The sequence below is a fragment of the Mustela lutreola genome, chromosome 8, assembly GCF_030435805.1.
Source record: "Mustela lutreola isolate mMusLut2 chromosome 8, mMusLut2.pri, whole genome shotgun sequence".
In the NCBI taxonomy this organism is placed as follows: domain Eukaryota; kingdom Metazoa; phylum Chordata; class Mammalia; order Carnivora; family Mustelidae; genus Mustela; species Mustela lutreola.
Window position 1 is genome coordinate 82,802,729 of NC_081297.1, and position 23,215 is coordinate 82,825,943.

At 37.2% G+C, this 23,215-nt stretch overlaps 1 protein-coding gene across 1 annotated transcript in view; it reads right to left on the reverse strand.

Moving 5' to 3' along the window:
• Positions 1 to 23,215, reverse strand: part of ITPR2 (inositol 1,4,5-trisphosphate receptor type 2) — a 502,139-nt gene that overhangs the window by 295,759 nt on the left and 183,165 nt on the right. Inside the window, exons 22-26 of the mRNA XM_059185826.1 lie at positions 17,734 to 17,927; positions 13,818 to 13,947; positions 11,830 to 11,887; positions 9,944 to 10,109; positions 8,733 to 8,906 (exon numbers count right to left, since the gene is read on the reverse strand). Of these exons, the coding sequence (XP_059041809.1) occupies positions 8,733 to 8,906; positions 9,944 to 10,109; positions 11,830 to 11,887; positions 13,818 to 13,947; positions 17,734 to 17,927 (722 nt within the window). The remainder of the gene's footprint in view (positions 1 to 8,732; positions 8,907 to 9,943; positions 10,110 to 11,829; positions 11,888 to 13,817; positions 13,948 to 17,733; positions 17,928 to 23,215) is intronic.

Below are 23,215 nucleotides of genomic sequence, written 5' to 3' on the forward strand. Positions count from 1 at the left end.
TTTAAAAATTAGCAGATTAAGATTAAAGAAAAATAACATAATCTTGATAGATGTATAAACTGTGTTTAAGTAAAGTCAATAATCATCACGGTAAAAATTAGCAAACTAGGGATAGAAGGGGACTTCCACAATTGATAAAGCGTATCTACAAACACAGACAATAAACACTCTATTCAATAGTGAAATATTAAAATCATTCCCTTTAAAAACTGAATCAAGACAAGGATACCACATCTATTCAACATCATACTGGAAATTTTGACCAATACAACCAAGAAGAAAAAAATAATAATAATAAATGAAAAGATTGTACTCAAGTTTGAACTATAGCATCATCATGACTTGAAGTCAAAAATATTTTTAATTTTAGGAGGAGATAAACATGAATTGGTGAGACCTAACTAACTTGTCCATACAATATTTAGCTTAATCTAAAATGAAAGAGGAAGTGAAATGGCCAATAAGCCTATGAAAATATGCTCAAATTCATGAGCAATCACACAAAATCACAACAGAGAAAATATGTCAATTCACCCAATCATCAAAAACGAAAAAGTGAGAAAGTCAGCCATCATGAGGATATGGGGCTACAGAACTCTCATACAGTACTGGAGGGAGTGTCACTCGGTCTTCAGAAAACAAGTAGCCTTATTTGGTAAAAATTAAACATTCTAGATTTTTTACACCTAAATGTATATCCTGAATAATCTCTTTTCTTATTTGAGGATAGCTGACACACAATGTTACATTCATTTCAAGTGTACAACACAGTGATTCTACTTCTATGGAGAAGTACCATACATCATGGCACCAAGTATAACTACCATCTGTCACACCACACTATTACATTATCATTGACTATGTTCCCTATACTGTCCTTTTTATTCCTTTGACTTATTCACTCCATAACTGGAGACCTGTATCTCCTATCCCTCTTCATCCAATTTGCACAATCTTCACTACCTTATCCTTTGGCCACCATTAGTTTGTTCTATTTATAGGTCTGATTCTGCTTTTTGTTTGTTTATTCATTGATTTTTGTTAATTCCACATATGAGTGAAATCATATGGTATCATCTTTCTCAGTCTGACTTAATGCCCGTGGCATGATACCCTCTAGATCCATCCATGCTGTTGCAAATGGCATGATCTCATTCTTTTTTATGGCTGCATAATATTCCCGTGTGTGCACGCATACACACACTCACACACACGTGCATACACACTACATCTTCCTTATCTATTCATCTTTCAATGGACACTTAAGTTGCTTCCACATCATGGCTATTGTAAATAATACTACAATAAAACTAGGGGAGCATATACCTTTCTGAAGTGTTTTCATTTTCTAAGAGTAAATGGCCATGAGTGTAATTATTGGATCATATGGTATTTTTATTTTTCATTTCTTAAGGAAACTCCATATTGTTTTCCACAGTGGCTCTACCAATTCACATTGTCACCAACAGTACACAGGGTATCTTTTTCTTCACATCCTTATCAACACTTGTTATTTTCTATCTTTTTTATTTTTAGCTAATCTGACACATGTAAGGTGATATCTCATTGTGCTTTTGATTTACATTTTCCTGATGATGAGTAATGTTGAACATATTAATCATGTTAGGCCATCTGTATGTCTTCTTTGGAAAAATGTCTATTTAGGTCCACTGTCCATTTTTAACTGGATTATTTAGTTTTTTGGTGTTAAGTTGCATAAGTTCTTTATATATATTGTATATTAACTGCTTATCAGATATATCATTTGCAAATATCTTCTCCCATTCAGTAGGTTGCCTTTTTGTTTGTCAATGGGTTCCTTTGTTGTGTGAAGGCTTTTTATTTTGATGTAGTCCCAATAGTTTATTTTTGCTTTTGTTTCTCTTCTCTTGGAAGACATATCTAGAAAAAAAAATGTTGCTACAGTAATGTCAAAGAAGTTACTGGGTTTTCTTCTAAGCTTTTTATATATTCAGGTCTTACATTTAAGTCTTTAACCTGAAGAATCTTTTAAACTTGTTCATCAGATGGCATACAAAAGGTTTTAAAGCAGCATTGCTTTTGGTAGCAAATTTTCTTTAAAAACACTAGCACTGTAGTGTAGCACTACTGGGTATTTACCCTAAAGATACAAACGTAGTGATCCAAAGGGGCACATGCACCTGAATGTTTATAGCAGCAATGTCCACAATAGCCAAACTATGGAAAGAACCTAGATGTCCATCAACAGATGAATGGATAAAGAAGATGTGGTATATATACACAATGGAATACTATGCAGCCATCAAAAGAAATGAAATCTTGCCATTTGCGACAACATGGATGGAACTAGAGCGTATCATGCTTAGCGAAATAAGTCAAGCGGAGAAAGACAACTATCATATGATCTCCCTGATATGAGGAAGTGGTGATGCAACATGGGGGCTTAAGTGGGTACGAGAAGAATCAATGAAACAAGATGGGATTGGGAGGGAGACAAACCATAAGTGATCTTAATCTCACAAAACAAATTGAGGGTTGCTGGGGGGAGGGGGGTTGGGAGAAGGGGGTGGGGTTATGGACATTGGGGAGGGTATGTGCTTTGGTGAGTGCTGTGAAGTGTGTAACCCTGGCGATTCACAGACCTGTACCCCTGGGGATAAAAATATATGTTTATAAAAAATTAAAAATTAAAAAAAAAAACACTTGCACTGTAAAGAATGAAAATGACCACCAACAGTTAACTAGATAAACATGTACATAAAGTGTAAGGCACATTCTCCAATATATATTAGAAAAAAATGTATGAGTTACAGCTATACATCAGCAAGGAAGGAGGGCAAAAATATATCTGAGACACCACAAGTCAATCAATGTGATACATTAATAAAATAAAGAACAAGAACCATATGATACTCTCAATAGATGCTGAAAAAGCATTTGACAAACTACAGCACCCTTTCTTTTTTTTTTTTTTTTTTAAAGATTTCATTTATTTATTTTGACAGAGAGAGATCACAAGTAGTCAGAGAGGCAGGCAGAGAGAGAGAGAGAGGGAAGCAGGCTCCCTGCTGAGCAGAGAGCCCGATGTGGGACTCGATCCCAGGACCCTGAGATCATGACCTGAGCCGAAGGCAGCAGCTTAACCACTGAGCCACCCAGGCGCCCCTACAGCACCCTTTCTTGATCAAAACCCTTCAAAGTGCAGGGATGGAGGGTACATACCTCAATTTCATCAAAGCCATCTATGAAAAACCCACAGCGAATATCATTCTCAATGGGGAAAAACTGAGATCTTTTCCCCTAAAGTCAGGAACACAGCAGGGATGTCCATTATCACCACTGCTATTCAAAATAGTACTAGAAGTCCTAGCCTTAGCAATCAGACAACAAAAAGAAATTAAAGGCATCCAAATCGGCAAAGAAGAAGTCAAACTATCACTCTTTGCAGATGATATGATACTTTATGTGGAAAACCCAAAAGAAACCACTCCAAAACTGCTAGAACTTGTACAAGAATGCAGTAAAGTGTCAGGATATAAAAGCAATGCACAGAAGTCAGTTGCATTTCTATACACCAAGAAGACAGAAGAAAGAGAAATTAAGGAGTCGATCCCATTCACAATTGCACCCAAAACCATAAGATACCTAGGAATAAACCTAACCAAGGAGGCAAAGAATCTCTACTCAAAAAACTATAAAGTACTCATGAAAGAAATTGAGGAAGACACAAAGAAATGGAAAAACATTCCATGCTCATGGATTGGAAGAACAAATATTGTGAAAATGTCTACATTACCTAAAGCAAACTAATATTTAATGCAATCCCTATCAAAATACCATCAAGATTTTGAGGAACCTGTACCCCTGGGGATAAAAATATATGTTTATAAAAAATAAAAAATTATATAAAAAAAATACCATCAATTTTTTTCAAAGAGATAGAACAAATAATCCTAAAATTTATATAAAACCAGAAAAGACCACGAATAGCCAGAGGAAGGTTGAAAAAGAAAGCCAAAGTTGGTGGTATCACAATTCCAGACTTCAAGCTCTATTACAAAGCTGTCATCATCAAGACAGTATGGTACTGGCGCAAAAACAGAAACACAGATCAATGGAGCAGAATAGGAGCCCAGAAATAGACCCTTAACTATGGATCAACTAATGGTCAACTAATCTTGGTCAACTAATTGGTCTATGGTCAACTAATCTTTGACAAAGCAGGAAAGAATGTCCAATGGAAAAAAGGCAGTCTCTTCAACAAATGGTGTTGGGAAAATTGGACAGCCAAATGCAGAAGAATGAAACTGGACCATTTCCTTAAAGCACACACAAAAATAGACTCCAAATGGATGAAGGACCTCAATGTGAGAAAGGAATCCATCAAAATCCTTGAGGAGAACATGGGAAGCAACCTCTTTGACCTCAGCCGCAGCAACTTCTTCCTAGAAACATCACCAAAGGCAAGGGAAGCAAGGGCAAAAATGAACTATTGGGACTTCATCAAGATCAAAAGCTTTTGCACAGCAAAGGAAATAGTCAACAAAACCAAAGGACAACTGACAGAATGGGAGAAGATACTTGCAATGACATATCAGATAAAGGGTTAGTATCCAAAATCTATAAAGAACTAATCAAACTCAACACCCAAAGAATGAATAATCCAATTGAGAAATGGGCAGAGGACATGAACAGACATTTCTGCAAAGAAGATATCTAGATGGCCAACAGAGACATGAAAAAGCACTCAACACCACTCTGTATCAGGGAAATACAAATCAAAACCACAATGAGATACTCACACCAGTCAGACTGGCTAAAATTAACCAGTCAGGAAATGACAGATGTTGGTGAGGATGCGGAGAAAGGGGAACCCTCCTACACTGTTGGTGGGAATGCAAGCTGGTGCAGCCACTCTGGAAAACAGCATGGAGGTTCCTCAAAGAGTTGATAATAGAGCTACCCTATGACCCAGCAATTGCACTACTGGGTATTTACCCTAAAGATACAAATGTAGTGATCCAAAGAAGCATGTGCACTCAAATGTTTATAGGAGCAATGTCCACAATAGCCAAACTATGGAAAGAAACTAGATGTCCATTAACAGATGAATGGATAAAGAAGATGTGTGTGTGGGGGGGGGATATATATATATATATATATATATGGCAAGATATATATATATATATAGAATGGAATACTATGCAGCCATCAGAAGAAATGAAATCTTGCCATTCTCAATTACGTGGATGGAACGAGAGGGTATTATGCTGAGCGAAATAAGTGAATCAGAGAAAGACAATTATCATATGATTTCCCTGATATGAGGAATTTGAGAGGCAGAGGGGGTTTATGGGGTAGGAAGGAAAAAATGAAACAAGATGGGATCAGGAGGGAGACAAACCATAAGAGACTCTTAATCTCACAAAATAAACTGAGGGTTGCTGGGGGGAGGGGGCATATGGAGAGGGTGCTTGGGCTATGGACATTGGGGAAGGTATGTGATATGGTGAGTGCTGTGAAGTGTGTAAGTCTGACGATTCACAGACCTGTGAGTTTACCCCCCCGCCCCCGGCCAGGGTAAGTAATACATTATATGTCAATAAAAATTTTTTAAAAATCCAAGACAGACTAAATAAAATATTTTTCATTCTTTTTTCATGTTTTAGAAATACAAATCCTTGTGGCAAAAACTGTAAGGAAAAGCAAGGAAATGAACAGAAACTCACAATAACGGTCTCATCCGGCATACATGGAGGAATCCCAGGGACTCCCTACTAGTAATATTCTATTTCTTAAGCTATGTGTTCATTTCAATAGAATGTACTACCTCAAGAGTTACTGAATTTGCCATCACATAAGTTCTGTTTTGAGAAACATCTCACTCATGTGAGCTATTTAGAGAGAAAATAAGTATCAGACAGGAATTGGACTTCATAACCCTGATGAGTGTAATTTAACTCTGAGATCTCATAACTCCATACCCATCATAAAAACCATATAATAAAAACCAATAATAATAACAAACAGGCACTGACTACCAAATTCGGCAGACACTATCAGTTGCGGACCAACAGTTGCTTTTTGTTGTTCTTCCTTGATAGGAGATTTCAGTTTTATTCTACTATCTAGCCTTTCCCCCATGTAATTCAGGAGTAGGTATTCTAGAGCTTGAGGGTTATCCTTTACTTAGGCTAAACTAATCTTATAATCCATTGCTTTAGAGGTAAACATATGGCTCTGCTTTGGACAATGAGACATGAGATAGATTCTACTAAGGGATGCCTGGAAAAGGTTTCCTTGTTCCTATACAGGACACTCAGAAATGCGTAAAAAAGGCACAGATATTCTTTTTGGCGTTGTTGTACATAGATGTAATGTCCAGGATGTTGCTGCTGTGATGCACCCATGAAAAGATCAGTCTCAAAATTAAGTCTATTGGTCCATAGTGACCACATTGAGAAAATGAATTAATTAAAGCTGGAGCCTTACTTCTTGACTTGTTGGTAAATAACATATTACCTTGTTGCTTATATTTTCCAACTGAAGTTGTATTAACTGACATGCCGTATGCTCAATTTGCTCACCTGATCTAGTATTCTCATGATCTAAGTACCATTATTATGTCCGCTGAATGAATATTTTTAAAGGGGGGGTAGTAAAATAAGTTACCCAAAGTCACACATATAATTAGTGGCATCTTCTAAGGAATCTGATATCAAAACCCATGCTCTTAATGCCCTATCCATTCAATGCCATCGTCCTTTGGCTGGAAGGGCTAAGAAGAAAATCCTGAGAGATGTGAGTGTTCCATCATCCAGCCACGTGCTTTTCAGGTGTGAGTGAGTGGTGGCTGAGCTGCAGCGTTGGCAGCAGCCAAAGCAGCTTCTAGACCTCTGAATTGTACCCATGACTGTTTGACCTTGAAGTCAACAGTCCAGAGGCAGCCTCCAAACTGTACTCCTCCAGACTTTCCAAAATTTAATTCCTTGTATTAAATCACTTCCTGGTTCAAGTAGTTACAATCATTACCATTTTCTGAATAGATAAATCCTGTATACAACAAAGAGTAAATAAATCCCAGCTTCACTGACTTCTATTCATCTCAAGTATTTAGAAAAATGAACTTATAAGCCACGTGGAACATAGTTTGTTTTGAAGGTAGCCACAATCAGACAACTCATTCATCTTCTTTCTTTAATCAGTACAAATTGCTTATTAAACTGCTTCGGGGATACCATGGATATACACTGATAGAGGCTCTTTCTCCAGTTCGTTCAGAGATTAGGAATTTAAACTACAGACGAAGGACTAAATCCTTCATGGAACATCTCATCTGTACTCTTACATGACTTTTTTTGCAAACTTTTACAAAGAACATTTTCCTATGGTTTAGAGTCGTTCTTTATTTTTTAAAATGCAATGTTCTAAAAGGGGAAGCAGTATTGTGTTTATTCTCCAGAAGATGAGCACAGCATGTATCTGCAAAAGAGGTATTCCAGCTTTGTAAAGGCATAATACATCTCTTAACATCTTTAAATATTATATCAGAAATTGCCTTCATACATTAAAGAGCCTGGAACTTATCCTCAGAAAGACCTAGGTTAAAATCTCAGTTGGGTCACACAGAGCTACTTGATAGGGAAGAAATCCTTGGGTTTTCTGAGTTTCAGTTGATCCATCCTTAGAAATGTGATCTTTCTAACTCTCTCCAAAGTTTGTCGTAACATTTAAAAAGAGATACCGTGTATGAAAATGTCTGCTAGACGTGTAGCAAGGACTACCTAAATGTAAAATGTCCTCTTAGTTCTTAAATATGCTGTAGAAGAACTCTTTATCAACAACGACAAAAGAGCTGGTCATGAAACAAATTTATATGGAATAGGAATTCTACATTCTAATAACTTATATTATAAAATCACAGAAAAAAGTTACCAAAAGATTAAGTTAAAAATTTTATGCAGATTAGTGGTAAGTAGTCCTGAGACAAGGAAGAAATAGTAACCCACCAGATGAACTTCCCTTTGAGACTTTTCCACATTTTGAGGACTGAAACTATCTCCTACTCTGTCTTTACCTTTCACTACACAATATTTTGGGTATTCTAACAAACAGAAAAGCTGGGGTAGGTAAACCTCTCTGAATAGTCTACATTCCTGCAGATTAAAAAACAACTAAATAAAACACAAGACAGGAATTTAAGAAACAGTATCTTACCAATTAGGATGTTGGCATGGGCTTGCCAAGTATTACTGCAAAAAACATGGCTTTAAAAACTTAAAATAGTTATTTAGTATTTAGTAAAATGTGAAAACAACAACTAATTAACCCACCAAAAACTAATACCTATTCAACAGAAGACTTAGGATCACCATCTTACCACTCTTTAGAGTAAAAACAGACCTTTGGTATTTTCATGCTGGCATTAAAGCATACTGCCTCATTTAACTATTTTTACATATTGTATAAGGATAAGCAGTAAAGAAAAAAATGATTTACAGATTGGTAATAAACAGTCACTTTGAATGATAACAGCAAAAATTCACCTCTTTAGAGGTCTATGCTTAAGACCTATGAGACCTATAAGAATTAAGCAAAATAAAGGCTTATGGAGTTAATTCATTTGGCAAATGAAAATTATATGCTCCATTACTCAGAATAAAATTTTTCTTTGTGAATAATTTTGGCTATCAGGCCTGTGATTAGGAGATATTGTTTGGATTACTTCAAAATATATCTTGAAAACAAACCTCAATGGGTTCTTCACCACCTTTTACTTGACTTTCACCCATTTCTCCATTCTCATAGTTGCTGCTCTTCTCAACCCATAACTCAGATTTTTCCACCGTTAGTCGAAGCTGGTCTAGATCTGCCTTGATTTGCTTGTAGTTATCTACATCTTGATTGGACACTAGCAATTGCACCTGGAAACAGAAGAATTTGAACCCTCAGTTTACTTATGGAAATTCCTTAATTCCTATTTTACTGATGTTAAAAAATCCCAAGTCTTTTAACAGTTGAAGTTTAATATTTCTAGAACATTTATGGATAGTTTAGATGTATATTGACCATGAAAACTTACCTGGAAATATCTGTGAACACAATCTAATATAGTCATATGTTATAAAGAATTATATATTTTTTAAAAAGTGAACTTTACCAAAGTACTAAAGAGTAGTTCAAAAGAAAAGATACCTTAACTCTAATTTCACTGCTAAAGTTAATTTTTCCCAAGACTCTATCTGAAAAGAGGTAAAAATATAGACATAAGTGGAAGAAAATTCTGATATGGTCTAAGCTTCATGTTATAAACTTTTATAATAATTTATATGTATTGCATGATAAATAAATTATGCATAATTATATCTATTTGTATAATTATAATTATACTTACAATTATTTCATATTTTAATATATTCTTATAAAACATCCTTAACGAAGATCAATGCTTTATTAAATACCATAAATATAGTGAAACACACATGTAAGCAGTTAGGTATTATTCACCAATAGTCTCAAGATTGATGTCATTCGGATGATAAAGAAAAAGATTATATCCAAAACAGTTACTTTCTTTGGTATTTACACATTTTCAATCACCAAATATATATTTCTGCATTACTGTTTGTCCCATTCAAATTTATGAGTAAAATCTGGTGTCAAAATAATAGCAGGGACAACAAAATTCTTATTATGGTCTTATCCCCCAGTGCCTTCCTAAATCTTTGTGCCTGTCATTTATGTTAAAGATATTAACTGAAAATCATTTTGTGGGGAACTCTTTCTAAAATAGATCATGTCTTGGCTTAGGACAAGACCACATCTGTCTTTAAAAATAGAAAATGTCTCTAGGAGAAGACACACAGTCTCATGAACTCTGCAGCTGTGAAGTCCGGTGGAATGTTATAAACAATATTTTCCGAGCATTTGCCGTGCCCCAGTGAGGGCTCCCCAGTCTTACCTGTTTAAATGCCTGTAAGACTTCCGCTCTCTGGCTGAAGTGCTTGAACAGTAGCTGTAGGGCTCCTGAGAGCAAAGGAGGGTAGTCATGCATGATCAGATGAATGAGGACACGTAAAAAGGTCCTGCCTCCTTCATCATCAAGTTGAACTGGATTTTTCTCCTTTCTATAAAACCAAAAATCATTCTAAAATAACTTATATTTACCAAAAAAATTACTCCTATGTGGTTAAAATTGCATATACATTCTCAGTTATATCATTCTCCCCCTCAAAGATGAAATGTAAAAAGGAAGATCATTTTACCTTTTTCCCCTCATGTAACTGATAAAGAAACAAAGCGCGCGCACACACACACACACACACACACACACATAAAGAAAGACAAAAGGAAACTTGGGTTTGTCCATGAAATGGACAACTGTCCCCATCTGCCCAAGGCTGAAGGCAATCCCAGGCAGAGGACTTTTCAGGGCTTGCTCTGGGAAAGTATCAAGCAAAGCAGGATGAGTCCCTCACCTCGACATAGACAAAAATAATTTTGGATCAAAAACGGATCCAAAAAAATCTCAACTCTAATATTGAAAAGAAATACTAAGATAAATGTATAGAAAAAACTAACTTTCTCCAGAGCCCTAGAGACCTCTCACTAACAGGTGATGAGCGGCAAGGAAGGACAAGGGCATGGGCACGTGCACGCACATCCATGTGCACACAGTCATCACCAGAGCCACTCTTTGTGCTTGGTATATTTAGATCCTGGGCAAGACTGCACGGGATAAGAGATCCTTTTTTTTTTTTTGAAGTTTAGTTTTTAGTAAGTTTTTATCTTCTTCTTATGTCCAATTAGCCAACATATGATACATCATTAGTTTGTTATGCAGTGTTCAATGATTCATTAGGTGCCTATAACACCCAGCGCCCATCACAACACATGCCCTCCTTAATACCTGTCACCCAGTTACCGCATCTCTCCACCCCCCTCCCTTCTGTAACCCTCAGTTTGTCTTAAGGTGAAAAATCATGCACTGATTTATTGTCTCTTCCTGGGAATAATGAAATACTTAAATAGGAAAATACAACAAGAACACCAACAAAAACTGTCAAAACAATATAAAAACAAAGTTAAACCAAATGTTCACTAGAGTTAAAAAAAAAAATCCTTTTGGGTTCCCTTCTTCATTCTTGTTTGTCTTTCTAACCCAAGAAAAGGCAACAAAGGGCTTGGTGTGAAATTGTTTAAGTTCTCATGGCAAATGTATAAAGAAATGAACGTAAGAAAAAATAATTAGTAGCTTGGACACCTTAGGGCTTTTTTTACTTTTCCTTTTTACTGCTATTAATTTCATTTCTGAAAAAGAAAGAAACAACTTAAAAACAATAAATGTCAGAGTTTCAGAAAACAAAGGAAGGTAGTCATACCAGACGTATTTTGTTTCCTTTAATCATGGATATTTCCAACTGGCAGAAAATAGCTTTATTTCTCACAAATGAAGTTAATGATAACATTGAAAGAAGTCACTTTCTTGCCTCAAATTTCTCAGATGCAGGAAAGCAATGTTTTGCAAGACAGAGTGCTATTTATACCAAGGGACTTAAAGGGCATCCATGTGCTGTCATTATTTGAGGAAAGAAAAGCAAAGAATTCAGGGAAAAGTTCAATACGCTGATTTCATCTCTCTCGTCTTTTCCCCCTGACCTACCTAAAGAAAAGCTATGCTTTCTCTTCTACAGTAAATTAGCAACTTCATTTCTGGCAGAAATTATGTTGGCAACAATAAAGGATCTAAAATTAAATAAATATAGGGAGGTAAACAATAACAAAATATCAATAGAATTCTAAGCAAAACCTTAGCCACAAGGTAAAGATACGTAAGTGTTACTATACCTTCCAGCAAACATAGTTTCTGCCTGGGCTGCAATTTCATCTATATCAGGAACAATAGCTGTAAAGACAAATGGCAAATTCCATTCTTTATCTTATCCTATTTAGGAGTCACAGTATTCATATCAATATTAGCATACCCAAAATATTTGTCTTAATTTCTTTATGCCACCAAATATCAATTAACAGTTTAAAAAGTCACAGTTCTTAATTACACTTAAAGATCAATGTTTTAAAAGAAGTTTACATTTTAAATCTATATTGCTATAGTCAAAGACATATCTAGAAGGACCATTCAAAAAGTTGCTTCATCTCCCTAGATGTATCTATATGCATCAACTCCACACACGCACACATACATGTAAATATATATTATTTAATGATGTGATGATATGGAAGGGTGTTTTTCAAACATGTTCTTTAAAGAATCAAAATGTAGCAATAATGAACCTTATTACTATGTGGTACTTCCAAACAACATGATCCTTTTCCCCACACTTTCTTCTAAAATTCCATCCCTTCTTCTTATGGGACATTAATTTTTTTATGTGAACCAATCATGATTCCTCACCCATCCTCACCACTAATATTTTGAGGATATCTTTCTCAAAATGTTTAAATAAGTACATTATTTATTTCTTATCCCTAAAGCATAAAAAGCAAGATTAAAAAAAAAAAAAAAGGAAAAAGGAAAAAGAAAAAGCTCTCTCAACCAATGAAAGAGATCAGGTAAATCAGAGAGAATTGGTTTTCTGAGGGTTCCCCCCCCATACTTTAATGACACTTAGAGCTTCTATTTCCAGAAGTCTGGCTTCTGAGAGCCAATAATTTTTATGATACGGTCAATGCAACCGCCAACAAGATTTTCTGGTTCTGCCATATCATTCCTGGAAAGAGCCCTTTAGGGTTCTATACTTCTGGGAAGCATAAAAACAACACGGTTGCAAAGATACCAGAAGCGCCCTGTCCCTTAGGAGAGCTTAACTCCGTCTACAGAGGCAAGCTGCCCTTCAAATCCTACTAATGAGTCGGAGACCAGGACATGGGTCTCCCATCCATTTTAACTACACCCTTACAATCACTGAATCATTCCTGTCAAATTGATTGATGGGTGAAAAAGAGGAGGTTACCTGATATTTTCATGGTGATTGTATTTAGAAGAAAATTTCATATCTGTGTACAAATCCTCTCCTCAGAAAAAGAATTCTGTGACCTGGCTAAATCTTTAATACGACATAGTTTCTAGCCTGCTGTTACTGGCCTGATCCACCCAGAAAAATGGAAATTTAATATTTCTCAGGTTTCATAGGACACTTTCTACAGCCACAAAATTTTCACAACAATTTTTATGCTTTCTTCACTATGCTCCTATACACAGAGATAAACTGGCTTCATTCTCACATTTTTTAAATGTGAAAAACTGACATAGAGTACCAGTTCATAACCATGCAAAGTAAACACCCACACACACACACACACACACACACACACAAATACCCCCATTTAGACCTTCGGGCGTACCATGTCTTTATTCTTCAGTTGGGCAACAGCTTCCTACAAAACATCTTTTTCCCCACAGCTATATTTCATGCAGCTCTTTGATCAAGCAAAAAGGTTCCCTTGGACTTTCACCAAAACAGCATGATGCTTACAAGATTCAAGCTCTGAAACTGGGGAGACCTCAGAAGAAATCCCCGCTCTACTACTGTCCTGATCTTCAGTGAGTAATTTACCCCATCTGACCTCGATTTTCTTATCTATAAAATGGCACAATAAACAGTACCTCTACCTCACTGAGCTGTGAAGATGGTAAAATAAACTGCATTCGAGGGGCGGAGCACCAAGTAACTGGAAATATCCTCCCAGCATCCTAGGCAAGTCCGTTGCTCTGTCTCAATCCCTTCATGTCATTGGTGGATATTATTTCCACATTTTTGTCTCATAGACAAAATATGAAAGCTACAGAGCAAATATTATCACAAAGGAGCTACCTGATGGTAGTACCGTATCTGGAGAGCCACTGGCAGACATTTCCGTGTTCTCATTGTTCTCTCCAAATTCCTTCTTGTATATTGACAGCATATACGAGATCCTATAATCTAGTCTGACACTCAGGATAAACTACAAAAAAGCATTAAAAAAATACTTTTATTTTCTTAACATAGTGGTTAAAACTACAATTCATTACACCAACAACAAAACTTTAAACATTGCACATGAACTAATTAGAAATCTCAGTTGCACACATGATTATCAGTCATAAAACAAAGAGAAGGGACACAGTTCCATTAGCCAATGTCAGTAAGATCCCAAAGCAGTTTTTTAGGAAGAAGAAAACTTGACTTCCCATGATTACTCTTTGAATATTCCAGATAAAGGTATCCAATGAGTCTGGAAGAAGAGGTAACAATTTTTTGCACCTTGCAGAGTTACCTTTGGCTCTGGGAGGAGAGTGCTGGAGTTATGACCTTCAACCACACACAGAAAGGCCGAAATTCCAGGTACAATAGTATGGACTCCGGCTATACCACAGTCAGTCTTGGATCTCGGCTACAAAAGGACAGCTGAAGTAACAGCATCCAAATATACCATGGATTACCTCAATGGTGTTTGTGTTTCCTTGGGTTGTGCAGTTGTCCTTGTCTTCCTTAACTAACACACTGGCAGAAACTAAGTGTCAGTAAGGTTCCCATGTGTGCTAGGCACTAGGAAGAGTGCAAACACTTGAAGCCCATTGCCCTGAAGAAGCCAAAGTCTGAGTTGGGAAAACAAAATATAGCACTGTTAACACAATTAGAAAAGTATTGAGGGCTTGATCATGTAGTATAGAAAATTCAGTGGGGACCCGAGAAAGAAAAGATGTGCTACAGATTTCTGATCGGAGAAGGGAAACAACAGAGAAGTGGTTTTACACAGGGTTCCCACCCATCCCAGTTTGCACGCGATAAGCCTGGTGTAACACTTTGTCCCAGCGTAACTACTATCTATGCCCCCTGCACTCTGAAAAGAGCCTTGTTTGGACAGTGAAGAGTAATGGTCACACATGCTACTGTCTGACCTGATCTGTCAGGATCTCTATGGTTCCTGAAGCAGCCCTGTTCCCCCATTCCTTTCTCCTCCTCCTCTCACTCCTTCTCATACTGCTCTGTTCCACGAGCACTAGATGCTTCTCTCCTGCCTTCTCCCATGTGTTCAGTGTCTACCTTACCTTGAATATTCTCCTCTACCCTAGAGTCACCAGTTTTTTCAGATATCCTCCCAGATTCAGTTTAAACTCCTTTTTAAATGAAGTTTCCCCTGATTCCCTGTCTAGATCCATTTTTCTCCTTTTTGCTCACCTAAAATATGATTTACACCTGTCTACTGTCAACCTAATACTTCTATTATTGCCTCTGCCTCTCTCTTTCTCTCCTCTGATAGCCCCCTATGCTTCTTATGGGCAGGAAACATGCTCTGTGTCAGCTATGGTCACTTAAGTTCAACAAACATTTGTGAAGCCAAGAACTAAGAAAGGTGCTGAGGGTACAAAAGGGGTGTCAAGGGTAAGCCCTGCCTATGAAGAATGTATAATGAGGAAGGAAAAACAAACACCAAGGAGTCTCTTTTATTACCATGTACTGCAACACATCATGGTTGGGTAGATTCTAGCTAAAGAGCATTTTCAAAGCAAGGGACAGATCGTGGGAAAACAGAGCTGAGAAGGGCCATTGGACTTGACAGTCTTAGACGGGAACAGAAACTGGATGGCACATGCTTGAAAAGAAAGGTTTAAAAAAAAAACCTATGTAAAGAGCAAATGAGTAAGACACTAATTAGTGAAACACTTATTAACTTTCAGTTAGTGAAGATTAGTGCTCATAGTGTTGTATTTTATAAATATATCCCAAAGTAAAATTTTCATCTTCTGATATATTTAATTTATTTAATATATTTAATTTTATAAAAATTTTTAATGAATTTTAAAATTTATTAAAATTTATTTATTAAATTTTATTAAATTAAATTAAATTTTATTAAATATTAATTAAGTATATTTAATATATTTAACTGTAAAAAATAAATGGAAGGTAGGAAAAGGCCAGAGGGAAGAATAAAAACAAAGACAGTTGGGAGAGAAGTGAAGACACAGAGAGGGAGGGGAGGCACCTGGGTGGCTCAGTAGGTTAAGCATCTGACTCTTGGAGTGGGCTCAGGTCATGACCTCAAGGTTACGAGAAGGAGCCTCGGAGCCCCTCTCTTTCATATAAATAAATAAATATTTTGAAAAACAGACTGAGGGAGAAAATGAGAGAGAGAAATAAAGAGAGAGAGAGAGACATAAAATGATGGGGAAAAGGCAGGAAGACCCTGTGAAGAGGTAGAGTTGGCAGGAAGCAGGAGATTTGTATGAGGAACATGGCTCTAAGGAAATTCTCTCTTATTTTTAAAGATGTTGTTAATTTATTTGACAAAGAGAGAGAGCATGAGCAGGGAGAGGGACAGAGGGAGAGGGAGAAGCAGGCTCGCCACTGAGCAGGGAGCCTGAGGAGGGGCTCCATCCCAGGACCTGGGATCATGACCTGAGCCAAAGGTAGGTGTTTAACGGACTGAGCCATGCAGGCGCCTTCAAAGAAACTCCTGAAGAGGGAGTTTCTAAGACAGAAATGTCTGGAAGAGCAGCACTAGGAACACGGACTAAATCAGACCCATACACAGCAACACAAAAACCAGAACGAGAAAAGAGGCTCAACAAGAAATATATTAAAAGCCCAAAAGAGGCAGCAAGTAGAGGTCAGCCCCGCATGGGCCCCACTGCAGTAGCTCCATCTCCTCGTTTGTTAGCTGTCAGATTGTTTTTCGAATGCTAAACTTCCATAACTGGGGGCTAAAACAAGGTCACATATCTTAGAGGTTGTCCCATGAGTAGGATGACGGGAAGCTATGGGCTCAGTAGGTTCATGGGTCAGGTGATCACTACTGTTCTCAGTGTCAGAATAGGGGAACCAAGTGATTCTTCAGGGTCATGAACACGGGGTTCGGAAGCCTGCCAAAATTTCTCAGGATTCAGCCTTTGGAATTTCTGGAGGAACTGTGAAAACTTTTATGATTATAAGCCTAGTTGCTTTAAATAAAAATGTACAGATCTTTCCAGGACTACTAACCCACTTCTGTTAGCTCAGTTTACATTAAATTATGATGAAAGACTTAGTAAACTGTATCCAGAATCTTAATAGATTCTTTGAAAACTCCACGCCCCATTTTCCAAATCTGGAATAAATGCTACAATTAAAGTATCATAAAACTATTTCCAAATTTTAAAAAAATGTTAAGAATTCACAGTTACAGTAATAGGGAATTTATTCACTACACCAGTGGGCATGAAATAATAATTTATCTTCTTTAAATTCATAGAGCTAGGTATTAAACTATATTCATTTTAAAAAATCTATTATTCTCAGCCTCTTAGAAACAAAAACACAAAGAGAGATAGTCCCTTATATAAAATACTGAGACCAATATTAACATTTTTGTTAATAATAAATAAAATTTTATTTGAGTTTCTTGCAACAATGATAAATCTGAATACCTAGAATTACATGCCCAATTCAATTAAAAATACAAATCAAGTTAGAATTCAATCTCAAGTTTGCCTGCTCTGAAACCCTGAAGTGAAGGTAAAATGAAATCAGGGTCAATACTAAATGAGAAAATGTGTATGAAAGAGGTTTTGTGACCCTCAAAGCACTCCACAGTTGTTAGATATTATCAGAAATACATTTAATGGAAATGAACATATGTCACTAACATTTTAAATAGTGCCATTCACTTAACAGAAATAAATGAGTTCAATAGCATTTCAGAATATTCCCAGTGATTTGGAGATGCACAATTGGGTATTCGCTCCTTCACTCCCGTTCTGCCACGTACCTGCAGAATCTCAATAATCTTCAGTTTGGTGTCCATCACGGTCACATCTTCATGCTCTATGGGGCTCCCCTGCTTGCTGGGGTGGATGCTGGGCTGAACGTCAGGCACACTCATGGGGAAGATAGAGCCTCGACTGAGTACCATTTGGGTCATCATCTCTCCCACTCCATGGATGGTTCTCATGACATTGTTTCCTGGCACAAGAAAAGTCTTTAAGTCAACACACACGACAGCTGGAGAAACAGGCGTCCTACCCAGCTGGTCAGAACCAGACAGCAAGCAGGACCGCAGAAGCACAAAGACAGGAAAGAACAGCACCAGCTCTACTCTGGCTCCTTCCCTACAAAGTACAGAGGCTGCAGACGCATTTCAAAATGACAAATTTTAAAAAATGGAAGTTTACTGTTCTCAGAAAATGCTTTCCCAGGATGCACCACAGTGAGTTGTGGGAGCTCTGATAACATCCGCCCCAGGTCTTTCTGGAACCCAGGAAGCCCCTACCAGCTGTCACACCAATAGGCTCTAACTTTTACCATAATGTGAATGAACTCTACGAGAAAGGAGCTACAGGGGAGGACACAGGCATTACAGGAAAACACGGAAGTGGTGACTAGCATCCTAATCCTACCCTCAACCCAAGGACTTTACAGCTTTGCTTTCATAATGCTTGTGAGAAAAGCTCATGAGGAGTCTTGCTATAACTTCAAAGAAAAAGAAAGAAGAAAAAGAAAGTTTCATCCAGAGAAGTGTATTGTTTGCCAATACACTTCCCATTCCTTCATCCAGTTGGAATTAAAAAACTCGTATTCCAAATCCACAAAAAGCAATGATGTTTGAGGTAATTAGGAAAACACATTAGTGACCAACATGATCATTTCCAAAATGGGATTGCTCTCTTTCTGTGTCTTCTGAGTTTTTCATTTTTGTTTTTTTTTTAGAAGGTAAATTCCCTCATCTTTTTTTATTATGTTCAATTAGCCAACATGTAATACATCATTAGTTTTTGATGTAGCGTTGAGTGATTCATTAGTTGTGTAGAACAGTGCTCATCACCATATATGCCCCCCTCTATACCCATCACCCAGTTACCCCATCCCGTCCCCCCCCCCCGCCCCTTTGTAACCCTCAGTTTGCTTCCTGGAGTCCAGAGTCTCTCCTGGTTTGTCTCTCTCTGATTTGACTTCTCATTCATTTGTCCTGCAATAAAACTGCACATACCCTCACGCCTTCCACTGACCACAAACAGCTGAACCCAAGGATCCTCCGGACGCTGCTCCAATCTGTTCTCCAGCCTGACTGTTGTTTCTCACTTCTAAGTTCCCACAACAAGCAGCCAAGAGCCAAAAGAACAACTGTATACTTTTCTTTTGGAACACTGATCTCTGCTTTATGTATGTTCATGGAGCTTTACCTCAAGCAAAGGCCCAAGAATCTGGCAAATAATTTTCCTTTCCCTGAGTGTCTCAGGGTGTAAACCAAGAGAAATGGAAATGGAAATAAGATGAGATGAGATAAAACTCTCAGCTCTAAGTGAAGAGTATAAGTTATAGGGATACCTACAGGACCAAAAGGCAAATAAATAAAGGAAAGGAAAATATTGAAAGGATGACTCAAAATAATCTTGATGCTCTTGCACAGATCAACCCACAAATATCAACAAGCCACTGGTAATCACTGTGAAAAGCGAAATGCCTTTTAAAACTTACTATCTTATTCATATATGAAATTCGTGTACAGAAAAGAGAGTGGGACTCAAATAGTACATTTTGGAGTAGGCAGAGAAGGAACGTTTTTTTTTTTCCTCGAGTGGCATCTTCCAGGCAAAAAATTAACTGGTTTTCCTTCTGAGAGTCTATGAACTTTATTTGACTGCTGTTGGCATAAACCAAAAAAGAACGGCAGGGGGAGAAAAAATGTATATGAAAGGTCATTTCCAAGTTTAGACAAGATTGAGATAAAGAATTCGAGAAAGCCCTGTTTTCCAGGAGAACAACCTTGAGGCAGAATACTTCATTTTCTGCGGTTCTCAGGCAATCACAGCAGTTGACTACTTCCAAATCCCTCCACTGTTTGCTACGTGGATTGCAGGGAAGCACATCTGGAGGTTGGCAATGGTTTTAGGTCACCAGTGTTTAACCAGTACATTTCCCGAATTTTGACTCGAGCATATGTATGTTTTAGCCTCCAGGAGATGATTTCTCACCACTAACACAGAACAGGCTCCTTTGTTATTCCTACCCCTGATTCACACAGAAATCCTTGGCACCCAGTGTTTGCATCTTACTTAAATTTGCATGGAAAAATAATCATTTAATCCAAGTGATTATTACACAGAAAGTTAGCCCAGACAATTCTTTTCCCCAAATATAGATCCTGTCACCAAGAAATTAAAATCTAGAGGCCAGAACCATAATAATACGTAATACATGTTGTCAACGACATGGGGTGGGGTGGGGGTTCATTCTGGTTCTACCACATCCTTAGATGCCTGTGGCACGTGGTCACCACAAAACTCTCCTGACTTCTCCATGTATGGCCAACTGCGAGGGCTCAAATTAAAAGATGCTCTATTTTCTGGAGTTGCTTGGTGGTGATGAGGAGTGCTTAAATTGTGAACTATCACAGCTTGGAAAACGTAAGTCAAATGCCACATAAATCACATACATGCGAATCTCCCAAGTATCCATTTCTCCAGAGAAAAATTCCCAACTCTAGACTGTTGAGATAAATCAGAGGCCATCGGTTTTCAACACTGCCAAAGAAGAAAACTTACCATTTCTCCTCTCAATCATAATTAGTTAATACTACTAAAAAGTTTTCAGTGGAAAGGCTACTGTGTAACGATATAAATCCTCTGGACAGACTAACCCATAAAAATTCAGCTTTTCTATATCTTTTATATTAACCCAGTAGCCAGAATTTATATTTATATGTAAAGGGTGTTGAGATAGTTTGAAAAAATGTTAAACAAAAATAAGAAAGAAGGAATTGCTTAGAAAGAAAAGCAGATGGACTTTTCAGGTCTTTTTATTACATGATTCCACGGATAGCTTTACCCATCCTAATTCCCTCAAGAGAAAAACCCGAAAGTAAAAGCGTATACAAAATGCCTAACAGGAATGGTGGCTAGGAGTGGATTGAGAATACATTGTTTCTTTGTTTGTTTGATGTTTCCAGTGAGTCAAGTTCCCATTACCAATCACAGAAAAATAAAAAGCAATGAGAGATCCACACAACCAGGAAGGTGAGCTGACCACACTTTAATTGTACCTGTTCAGAAGTCATATTACTGCTTTGTGAGCATTACTACACTCAACAATCATTAAGAGTTAAGTGGATTTCTAGAAAGCATGAGAGAGTTAACAGAATCTTACTTGATTGAAATTTACCTTATGACTACTGGTATTTTATTTTATTTAATTTAAAGTCATCTTTATGTGTTATCTATTTCTATTAGAAATACCTAACACAAGAAACGATCATTTGAATTTTCCAGTTGTTTAGATTTCAAGTAGACATTTCTGCAACCTTCTCAGCATTTATAAGAGATCATAGAAATATTTGATTAGAAGAGCTCTGTGAATAATCGTTCACAGCAATTTAATTGTTCTGTGGCTACTAAAGTCAGCTCAATGTTTTATAATAGAAGCTAAAGAATGGATAACCCAGAAACTGTTCTTCCTTCCCTGAAACATATTTTCATAGTTTAATTTGAAAAAGAAAAAGAAGGAAAAACGCATTTGTTGTTATAATAATTCATTTGAAACAGAATGATGTTAAACCATAAAGACAGGTCTCAGGAAATCTTCCTCCTCCTATCCCTGCTCAGCAGCTCCTTATAAACCTCCTTGCTGGAAGACGCCTACACTTTAGAACTGGAATGGTTTTCTATTTTGAACATTCTCTGGAGCAGTGCTTCCTCCCAGTGGTTGAGGGTCTAGTTTTAAAAGGACTTTTCTATATGCAAAACAAACAAAAACATTAACACAAGATCAAAGCCTTAATGAAGCTAGTGATACAAGCAGAGCCATGGGTACCATGGTACCAACCTGGATTAAATGGAAAATCAAGATTTTACACCCTAAGAAGACAAAAAGTAGCCAGCCTTCCCAGTTCAAAGTTAGATCACAGGATTTGAGAGAAATGGATAATCTAGCCTCCATCGGGTCTGTAAGCCTTGTGCTGGACCTGCTGGGAACATGCTGTTCTGCTTAGAGTTCTCTTAACTAGATGGTCACTCAACTTGCTTTCTCACTTATGCTTATGATTTCTGGTACAATATCACCTCCTGAGGTGGCTACCCTCTCTAAAGGAGGACTGCCATCACTCTGGACACACACACCTGCTTTACATTTCAGCCATGCCATTAACACCATCTCAGGTCATATTTTATATTAGTTTACGTGCTTCTTGTACATACTCCCCTCAAAAAAAAAAAAAAAAAGACACAAAAGCTCCATGAAAAACCAAGATCCTGCCTAGTTTACTGCTCTATCTCCAACACCTGGAATAGTGCCTGCCATACAGGAGTCATCCAATAAATGTATGCTAGATTAATGCACTAATAAAAGAAAAAAGACTTGATAAGCAAATGAATAAACAATGAATTCCAGAACACTGAAAAGAAATAAAATAAAATATAAAAATTTTTAAAAATGAGATTGACATTTTTATTTTAAAAATGGGATCTTAGTATACTAAAAATATTCCGTCTTTCCTCAAGGTGAATTTTTGCTTCCTCTCCTTTATATTTTCCCAAATTTTCTAATTTTTTTCAAAAAGCATATGTAACTTCATGTTCCTTGAAAACTTGTTCATTAAAAAGAAAAGAAAGAGTAATAAGACAGATATTAGTGAGATAAGGGGAATCGTGAAATCTGCCCTCGTCAAGGGCAAATCACATCCCATGTACTTTGCTAGGCCACATATACGCTCACAGTAGGGTGGGGGCTTAGGGGACCCATCCCACTTTACTCAGCCAGAAAGTGGCAGAACTTCAGAGAGAGAGGTCAACAGATATCAATATGCAGGTTTTTTTCCCCAAACCATGCTGCTTTGCTAATAGACAATCACCTAGCAAGTTTCCAAAGATTTTACACTCAAATTCAGAAAATCTAGCAAAGGCAAGAAGCAAAGATTCTCTTTTTTTAATAGTTTTCTTTCTTTCTTTCTTTCTTTCTTTCTTTTAATTAGGCTCCATGCCCAACATGGGGCTTGAACTCATAACCCTGGGATTAAGAGTCACATGACCTACTGACTGAGCTAGCCAGGCACCCCCAGAAAGCAAAGATTCTAATTAAAACTGTGCAGTAAAAATGTGAAGTTACTATTAATCGTATAATGAATTTGGTCACATTATCCCCAAGTGAACTTATCCAACCAGTTTTTATTACATATGATGGGCCACACACTACTCGGAGCATTTTATTGGTGCTGCACAATTTCATTTTAAGGGCAGCTCTTGCTCAGTAAGTATTATTAA